Raw genomic sequence first — 20189 nt, forward strand, 5'->3', positions numbered from 1 at the left:
AAAAACAACATCAAACGTATAAAAAGAATTGGAATATTAATTACTTTATATTTAAGAGGACATTCTAGTCGCATGTGTTGTCTCTGTCTTACTAATGTGGATCATAACTAATTTGTGTTCAACAGAACACATTTTGTGATGTTAGGATTAATATTAGAATATTAATACTTTAAAGTTGTAATATTTTACATAGGTATAACATCCTAAAATAAATAGTAAATAATTAATAATGTGCGTAATTTTTATATTTTTGTATAAATACCGCTCACGCTGCCACACTATATTACTAATTCGGCAATCCTATGTTGTTATTATGAACTCGGGACTGTAACAATAATAATAATCAAAAACTTGATTATTAATATTATTATATTATTTCACTATCTGTGTTTGAAACATCGTGCAATCATTTGCAAATCAAAAAGCAAGACTTCAACTTTTACAGTTAAAATAGTTAAGTTAAGTTCAGATGTAGTATAAATTAGTTGAGATGTTAAAGTTAAACACCTGTTTTGTATGCCTTTTAATTTGTATTATAAAAATAAATTTTTTATTATATTAAATACCCTAAATTACAGCTAGTGTTTTACTTAATGTTTCTAACAATAGTTATAGTTTTGTTTTATTATTGATAGTTTATAATTAATAAAAATTATCATTGTAGGTTTTTATTAAAATTCAGTGAACATTGATTAACATTTTTTCAAAGTAGGCTAAATAAAAGGCGAAAAAATAACCTAAAAATTCAAATAGATGTCCACTACTATTGTTTATATATTTAATATTTAGATTAGGTATTTTAGAGGGGGTATTGTAACATTTGTAACTGGTTCATCTATTATAGGGGTGGCAAATTGTTGGTGCCTATAGCCGTAAAAAAGATAAATCCATTATTAGTAACATGATTCTATTGTTCGGAAAACAAATTTTTCGTGTCTGAATATAATACTTTTTTGAATGAATATAATTATTATACCCATCTTTCAGCTATATGCCTATATTATACGATTGTCATTTATTTTTGATCAATTGAAATCGCGGACACTGCTTCCATCCTCTCCGGAATTATATGCTTGTATTTTTGTAGTTTATGCTTCAATAATGTAAATGATAATAGTTAAAATATATATATTACTTATATTTCCCGGGAAAATGGTTTAAAGTCAATGTTTAAAACGCTATGAAATGACAGCAACTGGAACAATTTTGGAATCAAACAATGAAAAAGATAATATTATATACCTGCACGTATTATACTATATTCACATGTAGACACAATGGATTAGGCCATGCATTAAGTGAAATAAAACTACATACATGATTATTATACTCGCGTGCAACTTTTTTTTCTGTAATAATAATTTATCAACTATTACTAACCATATAAGTTAGGTTTCGATTATTATTATAATATATATGATTAACAATAATATTAAAAAATCATAATATTATACTCGGTTTTTATTGGTATATTGTAAATTTTTAATGACGGTTTCAGTATTTTTTAACCGTATATTTCCTATATTCTCGACTAAAAATTATTTGTATTAAGTAAAGTTTATATATAGTATATACCTACACCTACTTATTCGAATTTTAATTTTATACCTATAAGTATAGCCTAAGTATAGCATTTTCATGTCATCCCGTCATATTTTATGTGTATATGACCGCAATAATTATCACTCTCCTTTTACTATAAACTATTTAACAAATGACTATTCGTTTAAATTTTGATTTTAATATGTTAAAATGTTTAGTAAAATTATTCGCTAAATAATTCACAGTAAAAAAGGTGGTGCTCATTTAAAAAACAGAAGTTAATATCACTATACAACACTCCTTAAGTAGTACAAAAAATCTATGGAATTTTAAGTATATTTAAAAATTCTATTCGGAATTTGGATAAGTTCATTCTTGAAGAAAATAATGGTTGTGAATCACTCTGTATATAGGTATATTATATACGCTTGTATTTTATTAATATGACGCATGTATAATATTATATTGACGTTTTTCTTTTCGCTCGAACACACAGCGCTGAGACTTAATCTCGCCACTTACGACTATCGTCAACTACACATATTGTATATACATGCAATAATGTCGTATATACGGTGTTACGAAAACTTATTTCATTAAATTTAGTCCGTGGCAAGTAACGAGCGGGATATCGTATCACGTCATATCGTATTAGATTTCCGTCAGATGTTTATGTTATATAATCGGAGACGAAACTATATCTAAAAACTGTATTCTTAGCCGCAGTCGCCAAATGCACACATCAAGCGTGTGCTGTACGGCCACTTAAATAAAAAAAAAATTTGTCTCTATCACTGTCTTCATTCGATATTAACGATTTGCGTGCAGTTTTCCAGTGTCATAAAAACCGCTGTCTTGTGGTTAAGTTTTTATACAATAGCGGCAATTATGATAAGCGTTAGTACTCATGTCAGTTATTAGGTGATAGAGGTTGACTCTTTATATGTAACAAAAATATTAAATATATGGTAATTTCAATTTGATTTCTTATGTCTTATATTTCATTATTTTTATTTTTATACAATTATGCAATTTTGCTTATCAATAAATCATGATTCGAACCGATATAATTATTTAATCATAGTTTTATATCGTATTTAAATTCTCTAAAAGATAGGTATAATTTAAAATCTTTAAATGAAAACTAATAAAAATTATGTACAAAATCTAACAACAAAGACCGGTATAGAGTTCATGTGATTGTTTTTTTTTTTCGAATTGCATATTACTGTTGGTGTTTTGGCACATATCAGTGAAATTACAATCATCCATTAATTTATTTAAAAAAACGTGACGGCTTGCGTGAAATGTAAGACCCTTTGTTTAATTTGTGGTCCTTTCTCGGTCGGCGTTTTGTCGAACATGTATTCCAAAATTATCGTACTATAATGAATTGGAAATTTATTTTGAGGCATATAGCAATGTAGGCAACAACAAAATAATAATAACAATTTCTATCGATGAGAGCTATGCAAGATATAGTGCAATAATATAATATTTAATACATTTTGCACACGGGTAAATGAGTCGTCCCTACAGCGCATGTCTCTCTTACGTGCACACACCTTTCATCTGCCCGTGATTGCCTGTACAGTTTTTTCTCTCGCTCATACGCGCGGGCGGTGAAACTTGACTCGCTTATAAACATAATAATAATGTACCTACTATTCATGTATAATAGTGCACATTCTTCTTCTTCGATATATATTATCCATTATTATTGTACACATTACACACTCGTTAATTTTATACCATCGACCGTATATATATATAATAATATATCATACATAGACACATTATGTACGACATAATGGACCGTGTAGGTACAATATAATAAATATATAATGGTTGCGAGAATGGCCGGTCGGTATCGCGCCGACAAAGTGCAGGTGTATAATACGGCGGCGGCCCTTTTACGAGATTTTTAATTTTAGTAGGCATATCATATAATAATAATAATATTGTAATGTACCTACCTAAATCGTATTACGTTCACACTTGTATGCTATGTATCTCTGTTGCAGATATAAAATGGAAGTGGCCGGCAAATCTTTACCGGCGCTGACGAATTTGGACAAAGGCCGATATTCCGTCATCGTGTTTGAGAATTACCATCGGTATCTCAACATGGACAAATGGAACAGAGAGCTGTTGGACAAGTACTGTAGGGAATACGGGGTCGGCATATTGGGATTTTTCCCACCAGCTAATCGCCATATGACCGGCGTTAAGGTCAAAGGATTCCCGTTGCACATGCACACGAAACTATCTCTCAGGGTTTGTATTTATGAACAAAAATAATATACATAATCAAATTACAATAGTTTAATTTTTCTATACATTTTATTTTTTCAAAAGAATACTCTTCTATAAATTGTTTGTTAAATATTAATTTTGCGCCGATAAAAATTACTCTGGTCTCTGGTTATACAAAACATTAGCGTACCCAGAGAAAGTGACCAAGAGTGCTTCGGCACACCTCACTATTGACTCAGTTAAAATATAAAAAAGATACAGATTATTCAGCATTGAAAACTTGAAACGTACAAATCTTATATATTGTTATGTAATTATTGCTAGTATTAAATATATATTATATATTAATATAGCAATATATTATGATTTATGAGGTATATAACTGGTAAATAGTAATAAGTGGAATTCGGAAGTTTTAAGAGTTGCAAATGGTTCTATATGCTCTTGATTTATAGCAGACCATACGATAGTGAATTTAAAATGCATATTTTGCACATTTCTTTAATTTTAGAGAAAAAGTGCATATTTCATTAATTTTCATACGCATATTAAGCATATTTTCTAAGAAATATTAATCTCAACCCATATACATATATATTAAATAATATTAAATATAAAACTCAATATTATTTTACTTAGGTATTTATTTTCATTGTCACTGACGAATATTGATTTGACGATAACGGCTCGATGCGTATTTAACCTTGATTGTGGTAATATGCCAAAATACTAGGTACTATCGTACTATTGTAAATATTTTAAGTTATCGACTTAATTTATTTATTATAAATATAGCTAATAATTTAAACTTTTTCAAAATGTTCATTATTTGATAACATTACAAGAAAACATACTTTGTGACTTCTTACTATTACTTTTTAAAAGTCTTAACTTTTGAATGACAACATACATGTTTTATTTTATACTCAGAAGCAGAACATTTTTAGGAGTATTTAAAGTATCAATATATATATTTATATATAAATCAAATTTGATATAATACATTACAGTTTATAATAGTTGTAATTGTAACTTATAACTTAAGTATTTTAAGTAATAAGTTAGATGAGCAAAGTGAGATTAACGACATCCAACCAAATGCTGAATTTCAACTCCGCTTATATAAATATTAAATAATTGTAACTAATCATTGTAATTATCTATTCTACTTGTTCAAAATTTGATTTTGAAAAATATACTGCTATGTAATAAAAATTGTGAGTATATCTACCTATTAGCAAAATTTAACACTATTAGAAATACAATTTTAAAATACAATAACAATAAAAATACTACTATTTAGTTGTAGTATTATAATATTTAATAATATTATAATACGCTATATCTTCCAAATAACCATTAGTACCATTTTTGTAAAAAAAAAATAAAATAATGCCCTATCAAGTTCTCAACTTTTTATTTGGTAAACATTTGGTTTCTTATAACTATTATAAATAGCTTTTCCCAGGTTCTCTGAAATTTCTTAATAATTATGTTACAACCATTAATGGTACTTATGTAGAATTATTACATCTTAAAGCTTTTTTGAATTTTTGATTTTCTTTTATCAACCTCCCTTATAAAGCAAGTATGTAAGCGTCGATTACGATATTCAGAATTTTCTGATAGTGGACATTCGGTTTAAAAATTACTATAGATTTATAGAATAGATTATTTTATAATATATTTTTTACTTATCATAAGATAGCATCTAAATAATTTGTATATCGAATGTATATATAGGACGCAATGCTGAACTCAGCGTCGCCAGTATTGAGAGTTGCTCGGGCTGGTGGCGTATACCAAGGGCCATTGCCAGGTGACGATTGGTCCGTGTTCACTGCCAATCATACGACATATGAACCGGTGGCCTGGGGCAGTAACAGCAGCGGCGGTGAACAAGGCGAGTACGTCCCGTTGGCCACGGTTATGCAGGACCACGGAATGTACGATGGGATATCGAGGGTATTGTTCGGCAACGGGCTCAACTTCTGGCTGCACCGACTGTTGTTTCTCGACTCGCTGTCATACCTTAGCAAAGGGCTACTAAGCATATCGCTGGAGCGTCAGGTGCTCGTGGATATCGATGACATATTCGTCGGCGAGAGCGGAATCCGGATGTGGAAGGAAGACGTGCATGTAAGATTTTTTTTTACCTCACGTAGTATAATGCACTATCACTTCTCCTTGCCACCACTCTACCACCAAACGCGTGAATTTCGTTGTGCCTATGAAACCATTTTTCATTATTCCATAAGTCGCACAATATAATACTTTTTTAACGCAATTCAATTTCAAAATTCCTATGTTGTAGCATCACAGCGTCGTATAGTTTAAAAAATATAATATTATTATACCGTAAAAGCTTAATTATTACGAACATTTATAAGAAATTATTTATTACAAAAAAACATTCAAACTTTTCTTGTTTCATTAAAATTATAATCAATAAATTAACTTATTTAATTTATATATACATATATGAGTATTGAGTTTGAACATCAACATTTAAAAGTTATTGTTGACTCGATATAAATTTAAAGTGTTATTAAAAATACTGTACCCAATACAGGGACAAATGTAACATTTTTTTTTATTAATATTATTCCGTTATTTAAACCTTTTTAACAATAATATGATATAAATAAACATAACTGAAAAAATTATAAACAGTAGGTATACTTTCAAATTTATACTATATAATATAATAAAGCTGAAGTTTATTTTCTGCTTAAACTCGCTAATCTCTGGAACTAACAGTTGGATTTGAAAAATTATTTTTGTATTTGATAGCCTAATTCTCAGGGAAAATTATAGGATACTCAACATTATGCTTTTAGGAGCCCAGTAAAAATAAAATAAGTCAGAAAAACGATAAGCGAAAAAGAAGTAAAAGTGTTGGCTGTTCTTTGTTATTTGTCTTGTTCTCTCGGGACGCTTCGGCCGCCCGTGCTTTCGGTCTACTAAATAGATGTGTGTGCGTGCGTCGTACTCACTGTACACTTTAAATTATTTGAACTTATCGGCAGTCGTTACTGAAATAATGTGACGCTCTTGAAACAAAACACGCCCATGCGCAGTATTTGACAGCCTGTACCGATCTCATTTTGAACAGACTATATATGCTATATAATAAATAATATAAATGATAAAAAAATTAATTAATGAAATTTTAATAAGAATTATTAGTTACAACTTAAAATAATCATTGTCCATTGATTAACTGTTATATTTATCCAAATCACATTTGTTTAAATATAAACAATATAATATAAAATAATACTCACTAGAGAGAGCTCTCTCAGCAACATCAATTTAAACGACACTAATTTATTTTCATAAGTCTATATTTTTATATAGAATAAATAATAAAAATTTATTTTGAATGACATAAAGAAAATTTGTGTTATTTTTCACTTGTTGTTATGAACAAATTTTATCATTTTACTCTTAGAATAAATGGGATATGAATTTATTGATAAGGAGATCGACGATAATGTGCATTATACAATTAGGAGTATTTTTTTTTTAAATTTTACATTTGTCCTATTTATACTGTTTTTGTAATTCGCTCATTTTTCTCTTAATAGGATTTGATCGATACTCAGGATCGGATACGCCAGTTAGTGCCTGGATTTAAATTCAACTTGGGCTTCTCAGGAAAATACTTTCATCGAGGCACGTGGGAGGAAAACGAAGGAGATGATACGATATTAGGTGAGCTTCACTCCTGTTTATGTATACCATACATTTTCTAAGATGTTGCTGTAATATATAAAAATAATTATCATTTATAGAGAATGTAGATAAGTTTAACTGGTTTTGCCACATGTGGAATCATATGCAACCGCATCTGTACAACAATGAAACGCATCTGGAGTACGAGATGTCGCTGAACAAGGCGTTTGCCGAGGTGAGTGGTTAATGACTATATTATTGTCATACAATATTGTTGTGTGTGATTTTTTTTATGATTTATAAATTTAATTATTTGAATAAACTATTAAATTCTTAAAAGAATGTATATTCTTGAAAATATTGTGATGATACGGAGACTTATTAGTTTATCACCACTGTGTTTCATACTAAAAATTACCATTTTTCAACACAGATTAAACCATTTATTTTAAATTGTTTTAGATTAATTATTTGTGTTGTATTCTTCTATATTATTGCCATGTACATGACTTCTGAGAATTATGTATTTATGTTCCTTGATATATGCCGCCACCCCTTACCCCTCCCCCTTACACTTGACGCCGTCGTCACACTCAATTTTTGTTCTCTTTGCTCTCCGCGTTCACACGAATATGCTGTATCTGCATGATTCTCGACCCCTCGTGAGGAAATACTTAATTTTTACCGATAAAATTGCAGCCCAGTTCTAGAATAACACGGCTCGTCAACAATCTCGTGTTTCTCCGTAACATGACTTTTACGTCTTAGTCATGTTTATATCGAGCTTATACCCGATCCCGTCGCCCCTTATGACGTCGATCGTACCGATTATCCATATTTATAGTGCCAGGACATATATTATATAATTAATTGTGTCTCGAACCGAAAAAAGTGTTCATTTTATTTATTCACAATACCTTTCCCTGTTAACTTCTTGAGTCAGATCGGCGTATTTATGTGGATGTGAGTTTTGCGCGTTGTAATGAATTCTTCAACTAAGAAATAACTTGAGCTAAAATATTATTATAGCTATTAGCATTAGCAACTATTATATTTGATTGTATAATTATTATTTACTATAGCTAACAAAGTAAAATAAATTAATTAAATAATTATCGTGTTGCAGGCGCATGGAATACCTACTAACTCCAGCTACTCAGTAGCGCCCCACCATTCAGGTGTTTATCCGGTACATGAACTGCTATATACTGTTTGGAAAAAGGTTTGGAAAATTCGAGTGACTTCGACCGAAGAATATCCGCACCTAAGGCCTGCCAGGCTGAGGAGAGGATTTGTTCATCGAGGCATCAAGGTGAATGCCAAATAGATCTAACGCGCAGTTTATTTTTATTATTATAGATAGGCCCGGCTCTAGTGTTTTAAAACTTTTTTTGATAACGAACAAATCATAATTATATTTCCTTATATCCCATTGACATTTTGTTTGTATATTAACTTGACGTCGTAAACGCTTACTCGACTTCTGAGCCCGTGTATAATATTATAGTATACAGACATTTTTCTGTCGTATATAGATAAAATAAATAATACTAATGGCTCCCATTTTGTGTTCAGGTATTGCCTAGACAGACTTGTGGCTTATTCACGCACACTATCTATGTGGACCGATACCCAGGAGGACGTAAAAAATTGGACGAATCCATAATGGGCGGAGAACTATTTCAAACCATCGTATACAACCCCGTAAGTGTAATAAAAATATTAAAACAACAGCACAACGATGACATTTTCATGTAGGTAGCTGTTATAACAGATTCCATTGGACTTAGGATTTCTTAGATTTCAAGGTTTGAAAAAATCCCTGGTATCCTTATTATCGGCATTACAATTTTATAATTGTATAAATCATAAGTGAAATTGTAGAAGGAAGCTAGAGGTAAGACTCTAAAACTAATTAAATATCTTCCTCCCCCTTCACAATATGTTTATAACAAATTAAAGTGTTTATATTATCACTTAATAATTTTTTTTTAATAATTTATTACATACAATTTTTTAAATTAGTAAGAACTTTTTTTATAACGTCACTAAAATCTAACCAAGTACTTTTTTAATTCCTTCAATACAAAGCTGGCTCCTTGCTAAATATGAATACCATACAACTATATCGTTTTCTAAAATAGAAGATAGAGTGGACCAAAGAAAAGTAAAGGAAATGAAGTCAAGGAATGGATGTACAATATCTAGTGTTTCGCTTTATAAAGCCCAGTACCTTTAAGACTCTACCAACTGTTATTAATGGTGATAAAAAAAATAGTGAGGATTAAGTAGAACCCTAGATCTTCGACACCAAATACGCATATAAGTAGAAAGCTATTAAAAAAGTATGGAAAAATTAGAAGAAAAAACTTCCTGCTAAAAGTCATAACATGGCACTTATTACATATACTTTGTCTAACTAATAACTGTCTAACCGTAATTAATTTTGGTCGGTCTTCGGTGCGTTTTCTCGCTGGACAGAGTATAGGTTAAGGTTTAGACCTACTCATTGGGTCCACGCACACACACACACACAGAAAGATTTGAGATCAGATTGTAATTAAGGGCAGTCCAAGTGAAAAGTTATTTTAAAATACATTTTGATATCATCAAAAAACAAGAATACTTGTTTTTAAAGAGAATAAATAGAAGTGAACTAATATATTCCTCTTGAGGTACTCCTGAAAATATAATTGCTGGTCAGGGGAGGCGCCACGAACTTTGAAAAATTGCTTCCTAAAGCTGCTAAGTTGAAAATATTAAAAGTAAAGGGGATAGAAAAGGGGTAATAAAACAATAACTTTCTCTACGTTCAAGATTATGTGATTTTAGCGAAGATTTGATAGTAATAAGAACTTACTTCCTCCATGGAAAAAGAAACTGTTGTTAGGATTTCTGTCAAGTCTATTAACTCGGAAACCAAAGAGACTAAGTTTACCGTTCTCTACATCAGGCGATAGCAGAGCTTTAGTAAGAATTATAATATTATAGATATAGAAAATGGGAAGAGAACATCTAGCATTAACCAAGTTTTAAAGCTCACGTACATTCTGGTAAAAAATATTTGATTTAGAATTAAAAGTATTTTGTGTTTATGTCGCGGGTGACAGAGATGGAGCGTACTGCATTGGTTTTCGGAAGATCATTTATTATTTTCCGTAATAAGTTGAGAGCTTTCTCTTTGGAAGTGAGAAAATCTTTAAAAAGCCAAAGACCTCTTTCGCTGCGTTTTCCTAGCCTAGTAGCTTTAATGCTTATGAGGAGAGTAGGAAAATAAGGTTGGATGGCTTCAGATATTTTCAATTTATTATTAATAATTCTATCAGCTAAAACAGTAAAAGATGATTCTAGGATACCACGAATAATTACGTTACGGGATGATTTTTCCTCTTCAGATATCTCTTAGAAGATATGGAACAATGTCGGTTGTAAACATAAGGTAAGAACTAGCTGCTAATAGATTCCAGGGTTTGGATACGCTTATTGAGGTCAGCGATATTATTGCGAAGAACTTCTTTTTTATTTTTAAATTTACTCCTCATACTATCTTTAAGTTCAACAAATTTGACATTTTGGGTTTGATATAGTAATTTGCATTGCTCGAGTGTCTTTTTTTAAATTTTTCAAATACAGCTATTGTGTTATAGAAGTCGACAACTGAAAGAAGAGTAGGAGAAGAGGTAAGTGTTTGATTTATTTTAGTTTACGCCGTAGAATGAGAGTGGGTAACAGGTTGAAAAGCAGTAGCTTTAGAAGAGCTCAAATCCATATTGAATTAGTGGCAAAACAAAAATATTTGTTAATATTATTCCTTGAAAGTAAGAAATGCAACCAAACTTGTTGATGTTTGAGAATTTAATGGAAAAAAAGAGAATGGATGAGTTGATTGGCGAAAATAATTTATAATAATATAGTTTCGATCAGTATTAATGACTTTGTAATTTATAATATTATAGTACGAGCTTAACAGCTTACTTAAAGTAGAGATTAAATGCTACATGGGGCTGATGAAACAACTTGAAATAGGCTACAATGACTCACAGTGCAACAGTGAAGTTAGTATGTTATAATTAGGTACTGCGTGCACTAACATACGAGTAAAAAAAAATATATTTCACTTTAAATTTAGAGCGAGATAAACGAACTTGTTATCATAATTTATGATAATTATTGACATTTGTGTAAAATAATATACTGTATTACATATATTTTATACAAGCATCATCCCTTAAAATGGTTATTTCTGCAAGAAGGTCCAATTTATTTCAAATTTATAACTAAGCCCATCTTTATTTCAATGTAAACGCCGACATAATAAGATTATCAACTATTGTTACACTTTTTTCTAATTATTATTATTATTATTATTATTAGCGAAATTTCATAAATTATTAAATTTAAATCTTATGGTTTAGCAAGAAATGTATTAGTAATTAGTATAAAATTTGTTAAGTTTGTTGACTATAACAATAACTAAATTACAAAATAAAATTCACTTTATAAATTTTATAGAGAATTGTTTTAACAAATTTAAATAAATTTAATGTTATTTAATTCAAATTCTGGAAAAAGTTTTCAATTACAGTTCATTAATTTAAAATAAAATAAGATTACATTTCTTCATAGTATGATCTTTAGACATTTTTATGCTGAATTTAATTCTTTTTTTTTCAAAATTTTAGATTTTTGAAGTTAAAATAAACAGCACTAGTGAGGTTCATGTGAGGATGAAATTTAAAATGATTTGATTTTAATGTATGTAATTATATTGCTTTATATGGTTTACTTATTATTAAATATTCGAATTCAACATAATAGGTTTCTAATATAAATAAATAAATAATTTGATATTATCAAAATGTTAACCAACTTTTATTTCATCAAAATACCTATTAACTTGTGAATTTTGTTAAACCTAATTTACATACGATGCAGAAAATTATAATAACAATAATAGTGTAATGTCAACAATCTTGATTTCTAGATCAATGTATTCATGAGCCACATGTCCAATTATGGCAGTGACCGATTAGCATTATACACCTTCGAGTCAGTATTTCAGTTCATCAGATGCTGGACAAATTTGAAATTGGTGTCATCTGGACCTCTGGAACTAGCAGACAAATATTTTAAGATGTATCCAGAAGAAATTGATCCAGTGTGGGGTGTAAGTTTATTACCATATAATTATTTATATCCATATATTGACATGTTTATTATGTATTCAAATGTATGTGCATGTTGTCCATTTGATAGACATAATATATAAGACTGATTATTATTTCATATATTTGTTCTGTTAACGTACTCTCAATTCAATTATCTTTTAAAAGTATGATATTTTGATAACAATAATGATGTGTAATTTATTTTTATTACATGCTAAAATACGTTATTATCAATAAGAAAACAAATATTTTTTTATTGTCAATTTTTAATTTTTGCACTACGTTTTGCTATTTGTGTATGTTAAGAGACTGATTAATGATACTTTTCAGCCTGAGAAAATTTATATCTGAACAGCCTATAATAACTTTATCTTCTTTTCATTTTAAAGTAATTAAAAGTACTTCTGTATCAACAATAATTGTTTATACATTTGGGCTTAAATCATAAAATAACAAATGCATTATTATAATTTCATATTTAAATACAATCCATTAATTCTAACAATTTAAAAGGATTATTTAAATTAATTAAAGAATTTATTTTTAATTATTCAATAACTTCATCCGAATCTGTATTATTGTATATTGATGGTATATTTTTTTTTATCGGAATCTATAAATATAAAATCTTCTAATTTATTTTTATTTGGCAAAATAAATCCTTTATTTGTATGACATTGCACAACTTCTCTTACAGACAAACACATAATCATGTAATTACTCATAATCATCATAATCGCTGTTTGAAATATTAAATTTTTACGTCATCTTCTCGACAAATTATCTACACTAAAAAAAGCTCTCAATTAAAACAATAATATTAATATTTTTAAATTTATCACAAATAAAAGACTTAGATAAAAAAAAAAACTGTAAATAAATTTGTAATCATCATATATAATTCACATATTTAATGTAACTCATAAAGTATCATACTACTGTTCTCAAGTATCTAGGTCCTTTTCATATATTTATATTTCATTTATCCTAATTAAACTTAACTTTCTATTTATTCTGTAATTCAGATATTGCATCATGTGTTAATGATTTTATATTCTATTAATGTTATGGTAAGAGATATTACTTACTGTACTTGAGCCCACATAGGCGTTTATGCAAATAAATTAATAAATAAATCATTTTTTCTTTAGACTTAAATATTTGCCATTGAAGCCTTGATAATAATAAGATATTTAAATTTATATAAATATATTTAATTATCAATTTTACTTTTCACTGGGTATTTTTTCTGATATAAAATAATTTTTTTTTTTTTTGTTAATTTAGTGATAAAAAAATTATTCAAAATTAGTATAATATTAGCAAAATAAACAGTTCTAGAACTATGAATTTACTAGGTATAAAAATATATTTATATTCTTAACTTGTATGTTATTTAAATAAAATACCTTAAATACGAATAATAAAAAAAAAAATACTATTTTCTGACTGCCGGGATATATGTGTGATATTAAACCACTAACCTTGTGTTATTATGTTACTGTGTACATTTTCATCATTACAATTTAAAATGTTATCAGATTGTTCAGTTCTCCCATATTATAATATTATTTATAACTCAAAATAAATAGTAAAAATATTAGATGGGTATATTATACTAATTACAAATTAGTAAAAAAAAAATTATAATAATAATACATTTAATTTGTCACTTTTACAATCAATGATTATCAAGTAAAATACATTTTTATCTTTTATTTTCTATTAGACATCACAAAAAATTGATTAATGATTTTTTATTTTTAATGCATGGAATTGAAAATTATATGCTTATCCAAATTTTGAATTTTTCAAAACTGAATACAGGTTATGAAAGAATGTCTGCCGATAGAATGTATTATTGCGTATTGGAATACCTATCTAATGTTTAATTAGTTATATGTACAATTATACAATAGTGTATTCAAATAGTAATTAATATTAATGGTTATTATACATACTTTAATGCTTATTTAGAATCCTTGCTTGGACCAACGTCATCTTAAGATCTGGTCTTACAAAAAATCTTGCCAGCATCTTCCCAAGTTTCTAGTAATTGGACCTCAGAAGACTGGCACCACAGCATTGTACACATTTTTGTCAATGCACCCAAACATATCAGCAAACATTCCCAGCAAAGAAACATTCGAAGAAATCCAATTCTTCAACGGTCGCAACTATTATAAGGGATTGGATTGGTTAGTGACATCTTATATGACAACTAATAACCACTGTATTGTATTTAATACATTTATTTTTTTATAGGTACATGCAATTTTTCCCTTCAAATGACTCTGTGGATAACAAGATTGTATTTGAAAAATCCGCCACCTATTTTGATTCAGATATTGTGCCTAAACGTGTACAAGCACTATTGCCCAATGTTAAACTTGTACGTATAGTTTTGTATTCAGGGCTGGATTAATCATTAGGTACTAAAAGCAGTGCTCAGGTCCTACTAATGTTAAATATAGGTACATAGCTGTTCAACTGCAAATAAATTATAATACTGTAAAAAAAAATTGACAACATGGATTATATTTGTTATATTATGTTCAATACATTTTAATGTTTAAATGTCAATATTTTTCCTACAAAAACCACCTTTGAACCAAATTTGGGATATTAGTTATTCAAGTGGTTACAGCTTACAAATGATTTGATCCAGTCCTATTTGTATTGTGCATTTGTTGTATGAACTTTGATATGAACTTCAAATTTCTGTGTATATAGGTAACCATATTAATCTCTCCAGCCAAAAGAGCATACAGCTGGTACCAACATGCCAAAGCCCACGGTGATCCAAACACGCTCAAGTATTCATTTCACCAAGTCATAACAGCCAACGAATCTGTTGTACCCAAAACATTGAGGGACTTTCGTAATAGGTATTGCAATTAATAATTTTACTTATTTTTAAAAGTTTTTAATAGTTTGAAATCCATTTCATAGAGAAAAATATATCTTTATGAACTTTATGAAACTAAATAAATTCTATAGGTTCTTGCAAAGGAAAGCCATTTTATGAACTTTAAATAAATTAGAGTCCCTAATAAGTTTAGTTTTATATAACTAAATAACTGCATATAAAATTTAAACTTTTCTATCCATCTTTACATAATATATTATACTTGATAAATAATAACTGTTAAAAGTAAATCATACATCTATGTGTTGTCTCTTACTAAAATAATATAAAATGTCAATTTTAAGGTTCAGTAGTTCTATTTTTGTGTTGTTTACTTAAAGTTGATTAACCTATTATCAAACTTAAAGATAAGAACATTATCTGTGTTCTTTCAGTGGCTTTTTCAATATATTAATTTTTTAGTAAGTTGTGATTATGTAAAATATTAAAATGTTTATAATTTGTTTAAAATTTCTTAAATTAATAATAACTTAAAAGTTTGATAATAGGTTAGGTCTAACAAAACAAAACTGGAACTCCTGAATTTAGTATGTTAAAACTTAAAGTATATTTATGCAATTAGACAGATATAACACATGCGAGTATTATGTCCTCTAAAGGGTCAAATGTAAACTCGTACAAAAAATTCAGGTAATATTCTACACTACAAAACTTCTACTTGAGTACACGATTTTGGAACTGAAAAACTCAAAAAGCTAAAAATGATCATAATTAAATACAACTGATCTTAATTATTTTAGACAGAATGTTTATGATATGCGTACATATGTTGCTGTCTCTATTTAAAAGTATTGACGAAGTTCATGATACTATAAATGTAATGAATATTAAAACAACCACTTTGAACAATTTGTTTTATAAAATGATCAAGACACCCATATAATAATATTTACTTGTAAAAAAATTTTTAAATTTCTCTGTTCTAACAAAAAAATATTATTAGACAGTATTCTTAAAAAACTAAAATATTTTCTGAAATTATTTAGGTACTATTCATAGTTTTAAGACCAAAATTATATACCATTAGTTTTTGCTTTATTTCCTGACAAAATAGCCATATCTTTTCTTATTCTCATATTATTTTGTACCCCTTCTATAATAGTGGCTTAACAATAGGGTGACACTATGGGTAAAAGGCCATAGGCTCACACCAGTATACAAGGAACCCATAATTTAGCTCAATAAATTGCCTTCTTAATAAACAATTGTCTTATATACTATATAGGTACGCTATTAATGGGTTTCAAAGATTGTTTTACATAATCGGTAGTGAGCACAACTAAAAAGGTTGGAAATCGCTAATAAAAGACCTTTGTAACAATTTCATGTTTACAACTGTATTGTTTATAAATGAACTATTTAACGATTCTATTGTAAAATTTAATAATATTGAATTAAAAAATTTAGTTCTACCTTAAATTATTATAAAGGTCTATAATAAATTAAGTATTAGCTGAGTTATAAGCGTTTAAATACCGAGAGTCGTAATATTCACGTAAAAGCGTGTACATAGTAGTTAACAGTAGCAAAATTATGACGTTACGCTTATTTTTCAAATGCCCATAACTGGGCATAACTAAACGTTTTTAGTGATACCAATAGTTTGTTATCATTTTATTATGTTTCATACAAATATATATAAATAAGTATAAAATATTTATAAGGAAAATTATTTTTGGTTTTATAGTCCTTAATTTAATATTAAATTTTTTATACCGATTTTAGATGCTTGAACCCTGGAAAATATGCGTTGCACATCGAACGGTGGCTGGACTATTTCCATCACAATAATTTGCACATAATTGACGGAGATCAGCTCAAGTCCAATCCCGTAGACGTGTTGGACCAGTTTCAGAAGTTCTTGAAAATCACGCCACCGTTCGATTATTCTTCTCACATCAGGTGCCGATAAATATAATATAATTTACTTATATAATTTTATATGATACATGATACATCTATAAAATATGGCTTAGGATGGCTCTTTGAACATACCTTTTCCAAATTAAATCTAACGGTTTCCTTGCATGTTGTTATAGGTATGATGCCAAAAAAGGATTCTTCTGTAAGGTTTTGGAAGGGGGTGGTAATAAGTGCTTGGGCAAGGGTAAAGGCCGGCAGTATGCTACCATGGACGCGGAGTCATACAAGTACCTTCGAGAATATTATATGCCATACAATACAGCGTTGGTAAAACTGTTACGCAAGTTAGAACACACCACCATTCCACAGTGGCTCAAAGACGACCTGAGCTATTCATCCACCTGACATTTGCTTCGTACGTATTTTGGTATTTATGATATTTTAGGTCCTGGACTATATAATAACTAATTTAAATCTATATTTAAATGAAATAGATCAAATTAAATTGCTATCATAGAAGTCGCTGAATTAAAATTTCTCAACTAATTTAAAATCGACTTTAAATTTAAGGGTGTAAAAACATAGAGAATATGTTTTAACTCTTATAGATGTATATATTATAAAATACACTAAATCTAAATCTTTCTTCAAAAAAATATATTCTTCCATAAAATTTAGTATCTAAGAGGAGCTGATTTTTTTTCGTCTCATTCGCTGCGTTTAGATTGTCAATATCTTCAATACTTCATTTTTATTTTATAATTTTCACTATGTATAATATATCTAATAAATATAAAGTGCATCACAAATTCACAACCATACTACAGAATCCAAACATGTTGAAAATAATTAAACAATTAATAAATAATAAAAATAATGTTATCTTGTCTACTAATAACTAAACTAGTAAAGTCATGAGCCATTTTAACCGATTTGATATTAAACAAGCATAATTTATATCGATAAACTATCATACAAGTATTCTCAGTGAGGCCCAGTCATCAATTTAATTTAAAATAAAAAAAAAAAAAAATACTACTAAAAAGTAAACAAGGCAATTACTATTATAAAATTGATAAAAAATTAACAAACTTAAATCGGTTTTCCGTAGTTTAGGCGTGTGATACGAGTCGCTATTTCATATTATATAATCATTGATATCCGACGTGTTTGTGTAATATTATTTCGTCCAATACTAGTTATTATATAATATTCTATTAATTATATCATAATAATATACAAAAATATAAACATAGATGTCAGAAAAGCCTCATCAACCAATTATTATAATTTATAAGATATATTGTCCAGTGTCCATATTTATCTATTTTAGTTAAAATAATACCAGGGAGTACTAATGTGCGACTTGGGGTGGAAAAAAGACACTTAAATTAAGTTTTCCAATGGATTATTATAAGTGATACATTGCAGGAAATTATATCAAATTTTTTCGGTCAAAAAATAAAAAAAATATTTCAATCAAATTGTTGTTGACTTAGGTGTTAATTTTATATAATTTCCTGCAATTTATCAGTTATAATAATCTATTGGAAAACTGCAGACAAATTCGATTTAAGTGTCTTTCTCCTACGAAAAAAATGTAATTGGCTTCATACTTAATTTTTATTCTGCTATTATTATAATACTTAATAACTAACACATGTTAATATTTTTTTTGTTCACAGGTGGTAGAAAAAAGAAATACCAGCGATTGTTAGCTGGTGTATATTCTACCACGAAGAAATAAAAATGATGAATTTGCCATATTCATGATATTTATATTACACTTTTTTTTAAAATAATAATTGTAAAATAAAAATGATGCCATATTATATATATTAGGTTATTTTAAGGTATGAAATTTTAAGTTTTTTTTTTTTTTAATACCATTACTTTTTGTTGATTCTACTGTACGTATATTATATAGCTAACTGTTTTTGTGTATAGATTAATGTTAATAATAAAAAAAATTAAAATTTGTTCTTGTTGTTCTTGTTTGTGTTGTATTAATACATTTTTATAAACATATACATTATTATACATATAATGTATGAGTGTGTAAAGAGTGTCCCAAAAAGATCGCTTTTTTTAAATAGGATAAACACTTTATTTATCAAACAAAAAAAAATGACAAATTTCAGTATAACCTCCGGCTTATCTATGAAAAATATCATCCAAATTACCTCCTCTGGATTGATGACAGGCTATAATGTGGTAGATGATATAAGTGACAACCACCTCACAGTTCTATGGCAAATTTTGCAAGTCTAATTGTTTCTTTAAAATCGTTTATAGTTCTTGGTTTTGTTGCTTAACCCGGAGATTTGACAAATCCTTAAAGGAAAAAAATTCATATGGCCTTCCTGGCCAGTTCACATAACCCTACAATGAGACGATTCAGGAACTTCTCATGCAGCAGTTTAATGGCCCTGCTTGTAGCGTGGCACCGGCTGAAACCACAGTTCTGTGAGATTCAAATTTTAAAGATTAGTCACTTATCATTTTGCAATCAAGTGTTTTTTTTTTTTGGAGGGACTCCAAAAATTAATATCTCGTACAGTTAAAGTTTAAAATAAACTGTAAGTATTAACAGTTGGGACTTTCTATATGAGCTACACCTGGTATAGACCTATGTTTACAAAATTAAATATAATTTATAAAATGTTGTATTTATGTAAAAAAAAGACGGATGCTACACCCTTTTTGTGCCTCCAAATATAGGTTAGGTTTATACATAAATACAGTAAAACCTT

At 28.4% G+C, this 20189-nt stretch overlaps 1 protein-coding gene across 1 annotated transcript in view; it reads left to right on the plus strand.

Annotated features, from left to right (window-relative positions):
• The window catches only part of LOC113548896 (bifunctional heparan sulfate N-deacetylase/N-sulfotransferase), a 61129-nt gene extending 41767 nt beyond the window's left edge, over positions 1-19362 (plus strand). The window contains exons 4-16 of the mRNA XM_026949996.2: positions 3567-3819; positions 5542-5937; positions 7389-7515; positions 7596-7711; positions 8603-8788; positions 9052-9180; positions 12461-12643; positions 14622-14842; positions 14910-15036; positions 15378-15532; positions 17299-17475; positions 17613-17851; positions 19122-19362. Of these exons, the coding sequence (XP_026805797.1) occupies positions 3567-3819; positions 5542-5937; positions 7389-7515; positions 7596-7711; positions 8603-8788; positions 9052-9180; positions 12461-12643; positions 14622-14842; positions 14910-15036; positions 15378-15532; positions 17299-17475; positions 17613-17841 (2299 nt within the window). The 3' untranslated portion in view covers positions 17842-17851; positions 19122-19362. The remainder of the gene's footprint in view (positions 1-3566; positions 3820-5541; positions 5938-7388; positions 7516-7595; positions 7712-8602; positions 8789-9051; positions 9181-12460; positions 12644-14621; positions 14843-14909; positions 15037-15377; positions 15533-17298; positions 17476-17612; positions 17852-19121) is intronic.
• The last annotated feature ends 827 nt before the right edge of the window (positions 19363-20189 follow it).

The sequence above is a fragment of the Rhopalosiphum maidis genome, chromosome 1 (assembly GCF_003676215.2).
Source record: "Rhopalosiphum maidis isolate BTI-1 chromosome 1, ASM367621v3, whole genome shotgun sequence".
In the NCBI taxonomy this organism is placed as follows: domain Eukaryota; kingdom Metazoa; phylum Arthropoda; class Insecta; order Hemiptera; family Aphididae; genus Rhopalosiphum; species Rhopalosiphum maidis.